The 12,760-nt window shown below is 53.7% G+C and overlaps 1 protein-coding gene across 3 annotated transcripts in view; it reads left to right on the top strand.

Annotated features, from left to right (window-relative positions):
• P4HA3 (prolyl 4-hydroxylase subunit alpha 3) overlaps nucleotides 1-12,760 on the top strand; it is a 61,716-nt gene that overhangs the window by 16,820 nt on the left and 32,136 nt on the right. The window contains exon 1 of one of the 3 annotated variants that reach the window (XM_075919589.2): nucleotides 7,375-7,850. The exons of 1 other annotated variant lie outside the window; for it this stretch is intronic. In XM_075919589.2, coding sequence (XP_075775704.2) covers nucleotides 7,666-7,850 — 185 coding nt within the window. In that variant the 5' untranslated portion in view covers nucleotides 7,375-7,665. Of the gene's footprint in view, nucleotides 1-7,374; nucleotides 7,851-8,126; nucleotides 9,257-12,760 lie in introns of those variants that run through there. One more of the 3 variants, XM_006127518.5, reaches the window with a different exon arrangement.

The following is a 12,760-nucleotide window of genomic DNA, read 5'->3' as shown; positions in this document are numbered from 1 at the left end:
GCCTGGAGCAGGCTGCATGGCTTTCCAGCGGTGATTTAAAAGGCCCGGGGCTCCAGCTATTGCATTCCTGTGGAAGCAGCAGCAGGAAGTCCTGAGCCCTTTTAAACTACTGGGTCCTCTCCTGGGGCAACTGCCCCATCCGCTCCCCCACCTATCAGCAGGCCTGAACACAGCCCTGGAGTTATATGGAGTCTTTTTCGGTTTGGACTAATTCAATTTTTCTATCTCGTTATCGTCTCTTTCCCCATCAATCTTTGGTACTGCGGATTAACGTGACGTCTTGCGAACGTTCCCGAACGTCTCACAGTGGCGCTCACACAACCTGTCAGTTTTTAACAAAAACCAGCGGCACCTTAGAGACTCGCAGAAATAGGATCATGAGCTTTTATGGGCACAACCCACTGCCTCAGATGAGATTATCTTGATCCTGACAACCTGATTCAGTTTGTCAGCCCACTTCTCACCACAGGGCTAGAGCCTCAGAAGTAAGAAGGGGCCTAACTTAATCAAGGGGAGTGGTTAGGTGCTGGAACACCGCTGCGGATCCAGGCCTGTGTGACGTCCCCCACCTGCCTCGTGCCCCCCAGTACCAAACAGCGCAGCTGTGAGTGAGCCCCGAGATCCAGCTCCTCTTGCAGTTGTGGAGGCTCTTTGCTCGCTGTCCACTAGATGGGCCCATTGGTCTGCGTGAGCGCTAACGCAGCGACCTAGGGTGCACAGAAGCCACAGCACAGAGCTTGGCTCTAGGGCCAGACCCTGAGCAACGTGCGGCAGCAGCCACTTCCATGCAAAGTGATGGGTCAGATCCTGAGCTGTGCTGAGCTGCCACAGCTCCCACTGCAATAGGAGGTTGGGGCTGCACTTCCCAGGAGATTGTCCCTGTGGCCAGGTGGGATCAGGGCTTTAATTCAGGCAAAGCTGTCCAGAACAGGGCCCTGATAAATATTTTCAACCCCCCCCCCCCCGAGATTTTATGGCATACTGGGGGAGAGGACCTCTGGGAAATATTCTAGGGCTACGTCTACACTACAAGTTTTCTCAGCAAAAACTATGCTAATGAGGGACTCATTTGCATGAGTTGTGATCTCATTTGCATATTTTCTGCCGATCCGGTTTTGTGCTGGGATTTTTGTGCAAAAACAAGCAGTGTGGGGCTACGTCTACACTACATGCTTCTTGCACAAGAGAACATCCACAATGCAAAGCACATCGCAAAAGTGATATGCTTTTGTGGAAGAGAGCATCCACACCGCACGGATGCTCTTGTGGAAGAAAGCTCTGAGGGCCAGTCATAGAATGGCCATCGGAGCACCTGTGTTTTTTCCCATAGGGGTTTCTTGCGCAAGAAACCCCTCTGGAGCGTCCACACTTGCCTTTTTCCGCAAGATCGATATACCTCCTTTATTGGGGCATGCGGATCTTGTGGGAAAAGGGGGTTTTGCACAAAAAGAAAATGTCATGACTGCTTGGTTTTGAGCAAAAACCCCAGCGCCAAACCGGATTGGCAGAAAATATGCAAATGAGATCACAACTCATGCAAATGAGTTCCTTATTAACATATTTTTTGCTGAGAAAACTGGTAGTGTTTAAGCCCCATGTATCCTAGAAGAGTTTAAGCCCCATGTATGCTGCAACTGCAGCTGGGCCAGAGCAAGGGTTCTGCTGCAGAGATCAGTCCCTAGGCACCAACCACAGGGTAAGGAGGGCTCTGTGCTTGGTGCTGCAGTTATGGCCCCTCCTCCACGGTGGGCAACTGCTCAATCAGCCCAGTTCCCCTTCTGTGTCTCCTTAGGAGCTACAAAGGGGCTTTTAGCTTGCTTTTGCCTCCAGCGAATTGACATTCCCTCAGATCCCGGCAGGGAAGCAAGAGAACTGGAGTAACAACAATCCATAGCTTTTATACAGCAGACTGGATAGCACTTTGCTCCCATTTTACATCTGGGGAAGCTGAGGCACAGAGGAGTGAAATGACTTGCCCATGGTCACCCAGCAGGTGCATGGCAGAACTGAGAATGGAATCCAAGGCCCCTTGAGTTCCAGCCCCGTGGTCTGGACACTAGGCCACATTGCTTCCCCATTCTCCATTCTGTACCAGACCATTAAAGAGTAGCTGGAGCTCTGGCCAGGCTTTCTCTGTTGGATGGTTTGTGGCCATAATGAGAACCTTGAAGGTGTTAAACTAGATGATGGAAGGTAGAGATTGGGGAGGAGCCTCACAGCTCTATGAAGGACATGGAAAGCCCCACTGGGAAAAGCATGATGTCATCCAGAATGATTTATATTGTTGCTGGGGTAACACCTACTTGCAACATATTATTCAGACACTAAATGTCTCTGTGGGCTGTATACAGAGTTCAAGATAGGGGATTTGTCCCTCAGCTGAAATCAACATAGCACCAATGAGCAGCTGAAGAGCTGGCCGTGAGAATGACCATGGTAAAGAAAGCAGACAAAGCTGGAATTCAAGCTGTGTGGAAACCTATTTATTCACGTCTGTAATTAGTAGATGTTTCCCTTAATAAACATTTAGCTGTTTAAGAAGATCATGACTCTCTATATTACGGCAGTTACAGTAACAGCATCCTAAGAGGAAAAATACTCAGTGACAACTTATAGACAGCAAAATAACCAAATCTTAACATGTCCTGCCTTCAGCTCACTAGCTTGTCCAAGTGGCACAGTGCAAGTAGAATACTCAGAGCGCAAACATTGGGATTGAATTAATAGGTCTATTGTCACCCATGAACTTTTCACCCATGGAGTACAATTAAAATGAATCACTGAGGGAAATAACATGTATGTGGTGCATAATTAGGCAGAGATCCCCCAAAAAAATCCTAGATGGGGGGTAAGACAAGCTGTTTATTACAAGGTTATTCCTCTATGTTATTATTAGTAGCCTTAAGAGCTCCAGTCATGGACCAGGATTGCTTTGTGCTAAGCGCTGCACAAAAATACAACAAAAAGACAGTATCTGTCCGGTTCAGCTGCCGGAGAGACATTAATAAAACACGTAGCAGTCTAGGAGCTGAACAGCAGCAAAGACTTATGGAGTTTGTAGTTCTGTGGCAGTGGAATCCAGCCCTGTCTACAGAATTGGACTCTAGAATCTCAGCTTCCATTTAAAAATAAAATCCTTTGTCTAGCCTTAAGATAACCACACCAATGGGAACTGAGCGCAGATTGGTTCATTGTATGCTTTGTTTGCTGGAGTCTGCAAGTAACCCGAAACTAACTCCAAGAGGTGCAATCAACCCCCACTCATCTCACTAGGCTATTCATTCTGGAACCTAGTGATGGTAATTACAAATACTGTTTCACAGCTGGTTGTTTTGTCAGAATCGTCCAGTGAAGGCACTGATCCTGTGCAGTCAGCGATGACAGCTGGATAAGACCAGCTAGTCCATGCCTCCGCTGATGCAGGAATGTTCCCTGTAGTCCATGAGTTCTCAAACTTTCCTTGCTGGGCCCCCTTTGAAAATATTTCAGGCTGTGACAATCCCCTGCCCCCAAAAGTGATAGCAAATTCCTGTATGTATTTATAGGAGCATTAAAGGAAGCAGGGAATCATTATCCCTGCAGTCAAAGGCACTGAAGTGTTTCAAAGAGTAAAGCAACAGTTTTCAGAAATAAATATGCAGGCATTTAAGAAACACATTTTCTGAACGAAATAAAGGACAACAGGGTACAGTTTGGGGAGCTGGGAGCCTTTTCCAGGGATTGTGGCAATAATCAACATTGTCCAAGGATAGTGGCTTTATACACGATATAGAAGCAAGTACCTGAGCACTTCGGGTGCATCTACACAGCACCCTTAGCTCGAAATAAGCTGCACAATTTGTGCTACACAAATTGCGTAGCTTATTTCGAGTGTATTTCAAAATAGGTTATTTCGTAATTTGGTGCTGTCTACACAGTGTGCAATTTTGAAATAACTCACTATTCCCAAATTCCCCTTAAGGTTACGGGGATGTCAGAATACGCTGCCTGTTATTTTGAAATAATGGGCTACTTCAATAGATGCAGAACAGCTATTTCAGGATACTTTCGGTACCCCAAAATAGTTCCACAGGGTAGACGAATCCTCATTGCGAAGGGTGCTGCTGTTTGGAAAGACACCAATTTTTCAATCAGGGCTCCAGGGAACTGAGGCAGACCCTTCAATCATCCTGCAAATTTGCTTTCTGGCCACCCAGCTCTGTAGGCAGCGGTGCTGCCAGCAGCAGTGCAGAAGTAAGGGTGGCACAGCCTGGACCTATGGTATTGCTGCTGCTTTACTTCTGTGCTGCTGCTGGCAGCAACGCTGCCTTCAGAGTTAGGTACCTGGCCATGGCATGTCTGATAGCCACCATGAGCCCCAGGGCTAGGTGTGGGGAGAGGGGCTGCTCTGCTCCCCAGAAGGGGTGGGGCCAAGGGCAGTCAGTCCTTAGCACTACTTAGACTGTGACATGCTCCCCATCCCTCAGAGCCAAGTGCACCCTAGGGCAATTGCTGAATTGCCTCCTGTCTTCAGGCCTGCCCGCCAGCAGCTGCTGCTCTTGCAGTCCCCCCCACCAGAATACCCCTGTGAAGCTCTTTCGGGTCAGGACCCGCCCGTCTGAGAACCGCTGCCGTAGATAATGCTCTACTGTTTCGCTTTGTCCTGTCTGCAATGTCCCAAGCAATGGTGGTCACACTGCTTCCTTGAGGAGGCTCTTCTGCACCCTGCCAGAGCTCACGGCCAAGAAAGTTTAACTAATTTTTCCAGCCTAGTTTTTCACTCCTTAATTTCAAGCCTGCCATGAACTGAGCCTCCCGGGAAGGGGGAAAATGTGCAGCAGGGAAACCCACCCGTTGGGGAGAGGGAGAAAGGGAAAAGCAGGTGCAGCAGCCATGAAGGGGAAGGGAAATGAGGGGTGGGACAAAGCATCAATAAATAAATTGCCCTAACTGGGCAGCTGAGGACTCCCTGGGTGGAGTAAAGCAGGAGTAGCCTCCCCCAGGTGTGGCAGCAGCATGCTCAGCAGGATGGCCCGGAGCATTTCTTCCTATTGGATGTAGAGCTCCCCAAGCCAGCTCACGGCAGCCTCCTCAGCAAAGAGCAGCGCCCACAGACCACCCTGGCCGGAGGCAGTGGTCAGTGATGTGAGACATGGGGATGTCTCATTGGGTGGTCGCGTTGGCCCCAGATGCACAGGCTAGCTGCACCTGGATCCGGGCCTGTCTGAGAAGGGACCCATGGTCAGCATGGCAAATGACAGGCAAGTCCACGCAGGGTCGGGTCAGTTATAAGTCTCTGAGGTCAGCTGCTGGCCATTCTTCATCCCACATCAACGCTACAGCGAAATCTGGGTACGGCAAGTGGGACAGGTACTCACGGGTTCCTGTGCGGTCAAAGAACCCTGCATACAGGGGTAGGCTTGGTTCACCTGGATTGTCTCAGCCATTCTGACTGTAGCGTCTTCATGTGTGGAGAAGCGAGGTGACAACTCTTAGGCTACGTCTACACTACGAGTTTTCTCGGCAAAAAATATGCTAATGAGGGACTCATTTGCATGAGTTATGATCTGATTTGCATATTTTCTGCTGATACGTTTTTGCTTAGGGTTTTTTTACGCAAAAACAAGCAGTGTGGATGTTTTCTTTTTGTGCAAAAACCCCGTTTCCTGCCAGATACTTACACCCCAAAAAGGGGGTTTACTGATCTGGCGGGAAACAGGGGTTTTGCACAAAAAGAAAACATCCACACTGCTTGTTTTTGCGCCAAAACCCCAGTGCAAAAATGGATCAGCAGAAAATATGCAAATCAAATTGCGACTCATGCAAATGAGTCCGTCATTAGCAATTTTTTTTGCTGAGAAAACTCGTGGTGTAGACAGAGCCAGTGAGACATAGTGCAGGCGTAGGTCAAGTTGTCCCCCTTATGATTCACATGGTTGAATCTAGTTGTGTGTCAACCAAGCTGACATGAGATGAGTGAAGCCAGACCTGAGCCCAGTGTTTTGTAGCAGAATAACAGAGGGGCTAACCCAGAAGACTGGGGAGTTGGAGCATTTGCTTCCCACAAAGTACCAGCCAATTTGCCTGGAAGATTGTTACGAGTCCCTCACCTTAGCTGCAGTTTTCTTCCGGTGGCTAAGACAGGTGACAAGTCCATGCAGGGCTACTCCAGGGCAGATTGGAGCGGCTTGTCTTCCAAGCAATGTCCAGTGACACAAACAGTAAAGATGGAACACACCCAAACTGCCTTGGTCACAGCAGATGCCCCTGACTACAGGATTTGGCCACCTTAGTCAAGTCAGCATGTAGGGTGTGTTCAACTTCTGGGAACGTCAGTGTTTGGATGCCTAAGCAAACATCATCCATGTATGTGAATCTGAAGGCCTGGATATGTGAAAGGTCATCTGTGTACAGGCGAAAAGTGTCAGTGCCAGCACAGAGACCTGGGATACAGATCATTGGGTTGTCTTTTCCAAGTGCTAACTCTGTCTCCCCGGGGCACTCTGTGGTGGAGGAGAAGGTGAATGATGTTGACTACCTATGATAGAGTGGGAATTTTTCAGAAGATGGTGTGTGCCTCAGTTTCCCTTCTGTGGTGCATGATTAACCAGTTGGTGACACAAGGCTGGGGTGCTAGGGCGGATGGCAGGGCTGCCAAGGAGCGGGATAGGGATGGGGTGCAGGATCTGGGAGGGAGGTGGGGGGTGGAAGAGGGCAAGGTCTGGGTGGTAGGTAGGGTGCAGAAGCAGGCTGGATGTAGGGTGTCTGGCCAGGTAGAGGGAGCAGGAGCAGACTGGGGGTAGAGTGTCTAGCTACGATGGAGGGTGCAAGGAGGGGACTTGGGTAGGAGTTGGACCTCCCTGATCTGGCACCTTCTGGAGCTAACTGGTCCCAGATGAGGGATTTTTGGACCAGGGGAGGTCATTTCAGGGCTCCTGGTTCCCCCCTATCCCCCCCCCACTAGGCTTCTTTGCACCTCTATCCTCTGCAACCCAACTGAGCTGCCCACCCCTGCTGGTTCCCTGCACCTCCCCCAAAACCATCCCCCACAATCCAAGGGAGCGCAGCACCAGTTCCCTGCAGCCCCTCACAGCCCAGCTGAGCTGTTCCGTACACCCTCCCCCATTCACCTCAGCCCAGCTGAGCCCTGCACTGGTTCCCTGCATGTCTCCCCCATCTCTGCTAGCATCTGCCTGGGTGCGTCTCTGTGCATCTGTAACCCCCACGCCTCCTGTGCTGGGTGTGGGTCAGGGAGGCCACTCACAGAGAGAATAAGGAGATAGCTCCAGAGCCTGAGCTGAGCTTCCAGCCCATGGGCACCTGCCCCGCCCCTGCCCCTGCCCCGCCAGCAGTGGCGCTCTCCAGCCAGGGACCCAAGGCGCCGCCAGGCAGACAGCTGGGGCAAGGGCACCGGCTAGCACAGCCCCGCCCGCCCCCTGCTTCCAGCGAAGCTGCACGAACCCCCCTGACCCCGCCGGCTAGTGGCGGGCTGGGCTCGCCGGGCCAAAGCGCTGCGCTCCCGAAGCGCCGGGGGCTGGACCCTGCCCAGGCTCCCTAGGCGCGCTGGAGCGGCCTCCCCGCGACGGGAAGTTTCCGCGCCCCTTTCCCGGCCGGGGAGCAGACGCCGCTGCCCGGCGGCTGGAAGGGGGGTCCCGGGGCGGGGGCGGAGAGCGGCGCGCGGCAGCGATGCGCCCGGCCGGGGTGGCCGCGCTGGGGCTGGCGCTGGCGCTGTGCTGCGTGCGCCGGGCGCGGGGCGAGACCTACAGCTCCATGCTCACCGTGCGGCAGGCGCTGGCCACCGAGCGGCGGCTGCTCCCGCACCTGGCCGCCTACCTGGAGGCGGAGCGCCAGCGGCTGCGGGACCTGCAGAGGTAACGGGGCGCGCCCGGGGCGGGCTGTGGCTTTCCCAGCGCCCCCGCCCGTGCCAGGCGGCCCCCTCCCGGCCCCGATCCCTCCGCCCTGCCGGGTGTGCAGCCTGATCCCCGGGGTAGAGACCCCGCAGGGCTGGGCTGTCCCGGGCTCATGCCCCAGTGGGGTCCCCGCTGCCCCCCGGCTAACGCACGCGGCTGGGCACAGGCCCTCTCCAGCGGCGGCGAGGGGCCTATTGAAGCCGCGGCCCCCTCAGCTCTGTTTCTCCTCATGGCTGGTGTCACCAGAGGGCCCCAGCGCCCCATTGTGCTAGGGGCTGTACCAACCCCACACAAGATGGCCCCTCCCCCCCAGGGAATGGGCTGGGATTTTCAAGCTGAGTGCAGGCACCTAACTCCCTTGGGCTTTCCATGATCTCCGCCTTCAGGCCCCCACTGATTAGCAAGGAGCCTGGGGTCTCCTCGTGGATCTGGGAGCCTCGCCTTTGTTTTGCGGGTCGGAAAATTCTCGTGTGAGGCCTCTGGAGAGAAACGTATAGAAATCAAGAAAAGGCTGAAGGGAGGGTACCAGACGCCACATGAGAGGGGCTTTGGGGGACTCATGATTCTGTCTCTCTGTGGGCTGTACCACTGGCCAGCCAACCACAGAAGGAGCCCACCAGGGATGTGCTAGCAAAGCTTTGATTTCTGGAGCTGGCGTGTGTGGGGAGTGAATGCCTGTGTGCTGGGAGCCTTTAGTGCTCTCAATGCCAGTTCCCAGTGCCAGCTGCTATGCGCGGTGGCCTTTCCAGACACCCCCAGGCCCTGCTCCTAGTGGGAGAGTTCCTTGAGAAGCGTAGAACACTAGAACTGGAAGGGACCTTGAGAGGTCACATGCTCCATCCCCTGCCCTCCTGGCAGGACCAAGCGCCATTTAGACCCGTGGTGTCCAACCAACCACTATAGTGGCTACTGCTATAGGGAACTAGCCACACTCAACCGGCCAAATAGCCACAAGTAGATCATGGACACCTCAGATCTAGATCATGCATGAATAAGGGCACGTGTGCAAGAATACATGTGTGCAAGTGAAGGAATGCATATTCCAAGGCCGGTGGGTGTGTAACAAAACCAGTACATGTGTGCAAGTGAGTGTGAGCGTTTGTGCTCAGTGCTGTGTGTGTGCCTGGGTTATCCACTGCGGGGCACTAGACAGTTACTTGTTGCCAAGAGGCTTTAGCGATTCACAGTTTCATGGAACTGAAGGCCAGAAGGGACCGTGAGATCCGCTGATCTCCTATCTGCCACAGGCTGTTCAGTTTCACTCAGCTATGCCGGTAGCAAGCCCAGGACTTGAATCAGACTTAGGCATTTCAGCCCTCAGGAGAGTGTGCCGCAGGGAGCAGACGGGAGAGACGAACTTCTATAATGTAAGATAAACCTAAATGATCCCAACAGGCCAGCCACACCCCATGCTGCAGAGAAAGGTGAACCCCCCCACTATGGCAGGGGTTCAGGCTGCATTATTACTTAAGGAAGGTAATATGTCTGTGCATTTGCACAACAGCTGGGCATGCATCTCCCAGCCAGGGAGACAGGCCCAAGTTCTGCTTGTGCTACCATGCTGGAAATAGCAGTGAGGACACTGAGATGTGGGTGGCAGCATCAGACAACAGACCGGGAGGGGGGGGGGGGTAGAGTAGGGGATCCAGTGGGTTTGTACTTGTGCCATTGTGCTACCACATCCACCCTATTTCAGTGTCCTTAGCTCTGGTCCAGCTGGCACATGTCAGTCCACCCAGGTTCCCCCAGCTGCAGTGTAGACGTACCTTGTGCTTTGGGCTTGAGAGAGGTTCCTTACCGGGCCCTGTGCTGGAACTTTGTGTCAGCTGTTAACTGGAGTAAGCTGTAGCCCTGGTTTGAAACTCATGATCTGTGGTCTGAGACTATGGTACTGACGTTTGTGTGTCGGTGTCTGTATGCACGTGCGTGCCCAGGCATGTCATGTGGAAGTGTGCCAGGGAGTATGGGGATGAATGTGCACCTGCTGTTTTGATTTCTAGAGCTGGGTCACTGTTAGAGCTCTCAATGCTGGCTTGCAGTCCCACTCGCTGTGTGCTACAGCCTTTCCAGGCACTTCTGGTCCCTGCTCACAATGTGAAAGTTTCCTTAGAATCCTAGAACTGGAAGGGACCTCGAGAGGTCATCAAGTCCCATCCCTTGCCCTTGCGTCAGGCCCAAGCAACATGTGTTTGTGCAGGTGAATGGGTGTGTGCAGCATGCGTATGTAGGAGTGTGCATGTGCTTGAGCTTGTGTGTATCAGTGTGTGTGTGTGTGCATGTGTCTGCGTACATATGTATGTGCGCGCCTACATGGACTTCCAGGCCAACTGGATAAACTAGATATCACAGCTGTCGGTTTTGTTGCTCAGGATTACTGCACAGCTGCACAGATTCAGCTGGGCAGGGCAGGTGTCAGCAGCAGGGCACCTGCATTGCTACTGGGTTAACATGGGAAAGGGTGACAGGCGTCTGTTCCTGCTGTAAGTGGAGCAAGGCCCCCGCAGCCAGGGCTGAAGCTGTGGACCCGCGTGGGTGGCTGTGGTCTCATCGATGCCGGTGTAAACTCAGAATGACCCCAATGAAGTCACTGGAGTGACACTGATTTAAAACTGGTGTAAGCGAGTGGCGAATCAGGTCTTGAAACTTCCCAAGTTATCCAGAGAGCAGGGGAATCTTGGCCCAGGAAACCCAGCATCTGAGCATTTTGCAACCCCCACTTTGCCTTTCTTGACTAAGGCGCCCCCCCATCCCGAGGTGGTGGAAAGCCTCCGATCCCAACACTGCAGCATTCAGCCCTTCTGCGGTTTCCTTGCAGAGCAGTTGAATGTCAGGCCCAGCTGGACATGAGCACATTTCGTTGTTCATTAGCGAGGAACCTTGTGGCGTTATTTGTCATAGACGCGGAGCGGGCCGTATGCGTGGCTGTGGAACCTGGCCACCAAAATAGCATCCTCCAATGACAAATGGGACTAAAGTGCTCTCCAATGCCTCACGCTAAGGGCCAGCAAAAACAACCTAGTGAGAAGTGGTCAGATTGGCAGCAGGATCAGACCCACGGCTCCAGCCAGGGGATAACACGGATATCCAGTGTTATCCTAATTCAAGCTCACAAAAATGCGGTGGGAGGGATATTAAACCTCTGGGCATAAGCAAATTGTCCGACAACTGCTGCTGCAGTGGGGTTTTTACCCCGTCATGAGAATCTGATGTCGGCTACAGTCAGAGACAGGAGATTCCTGTGTTCCTTGGGGATTTTCCCAGCTCTGTTCCTGCTAACCGAACCATTCAAAACTCATGACTCAGCCTCTCCTCCTGCCCCCAAAATACTCACAAGTCTGACTCAGACCCAATAACTTTGGGGGGTCATTTCCTTAGAGCCATTAGCAGACATGGTCTGCAATCCTGAGAGCTCGAACGTGACATTCAGATAAAAAGGCAGCGTTTCTCCTGATCCCGTTACAGGAGGAGCTGGGCGTTGAGGCAACCCCCCCCCCCCCCGGCTTTGGGGAGATGGGTGATAAAATCAGGAGAGTTGTCAAGCTGTGGGTGTGCTGTGAGGGTGGAAGGGACCATTGTGGTCATCTAGTCCAGTGGTTTCCCACTGCCGGGCCGCGGACCGGAGCCAGGCAGTGATGGCTCTGGGGACCGGGGCTGGGATACACTGCCCAACGCCTCCCTTCCCGCCGTGGCTGTTGAGAGAGGTGTGTCCTGCCCTGCCTCTCAGCCAACCACTGCCAGGCAGGAGCAGAGTCTCCTCCCAGCCGCGGAAGAGCGGTTCGCTGTGCGGCAGGAGCACTGCACAGAGCACGGCACCGCAGCCTTAGAGCAGGTGCGACCTGGGCAGCAGTGCTCAGCTGACAGCTGGAAGGGAGCGCAGGGCTAGGTGAGGGGGGCGGGGGTGGGACTAGTGCTGGGAGGTTCTGGGGGTGGGGGGCTCTGAGGTGAGTGGCTGTCACTGGGAGGCTCTGGGGGTGAAACTAATACTCGGGGGCTCTAGGGGTGGGGCTAATACTGGGGAGCTCTAATGGGTGGGAGGATCTAAAAGGTGGGGGGCTGACACTGGGGGCACTTGGGTGTCTGGGGTGAGGAGCTGACACTGGGGAGCTCTGAGGGAGGGAGGCTGGCACAAGGCAGGTTGGGTGCAGGGGACTCTGGGGTCAATGGCTGGCGCTGGGGGGGTGGGGAGGGGTGGGAGGTTCTAGGGGTTAGGGCTGGCACTGGGGCTTTTTATACCGTGGATCAGCAAACCCATTCATAAACTTTTGGTAGACAGGCAACAGTTTATTTGCATATTTGAATATTTATTATTTACATCATGAATATATAAATAGACAAATAAAAAAGCTGCCTGTCTGCCAAAAGTTTGTGACTGGGTTTGCTGGGCCGTGGTATAAAAAAGGTTGGGAACCTCTAAGCTGCAGGATTACACTGGCCAGGGATCGTCCCTGAAATAATTCCTAGAGCCGGGCTTTTGGGAAAAAAACGACCAATTGTGACTGAAAATATTGCCTGTGATGGCGAATCCAGCAGCACCAGGGGCCACATTCCCATGGGTGGAGGAGCCAGCCAGCAGAGGGACCACCGCGGGGGGGCCTGGCACCTGCCGCAGGGGCTGGTCCCCCCACACTCACCAGCAGAGGAAGAGGGGCAAGGCGGCCCCAGCTCACTCTGTTCTCCTGGTGCGCCACACTGGGGGAGCTGGGTGGGATTGCCCTGCACTCCCCATCAGGAAGCAGAGCAAAGCAGCCAGGGGAGCAAAGCACCATGCCTGGCTCAGTGGGCCCCAAAGCATGCGGGGTGTCTCTGGAAGAAAGCTCGGGAGGTATGGCAGGTCCCAGGCTAGGGGCATGGACAGGTATGAGCGGGGAGGG

Source organism: Pelodiscus sinensis, chromosome 1 (genome assembly GCF_052426305.1).
Source record: "Pelodiscus sinensis isolate ZL-2025 chromosome 1, ASM5242630v1, whole genome shotgun sequence".
In the NCBI taxonomy this organism is placed as follows: domain Eukaryota; kingdom Metazoa; phylum Chordata; order Testudines; family Trionychidae; genus Pelodiscus; species Pelodiscus sinensis.
Note: the sequence above shows the minus strand (reverse complement) of the source record. Positions and strands in the feature narration are given on the sequence as shown.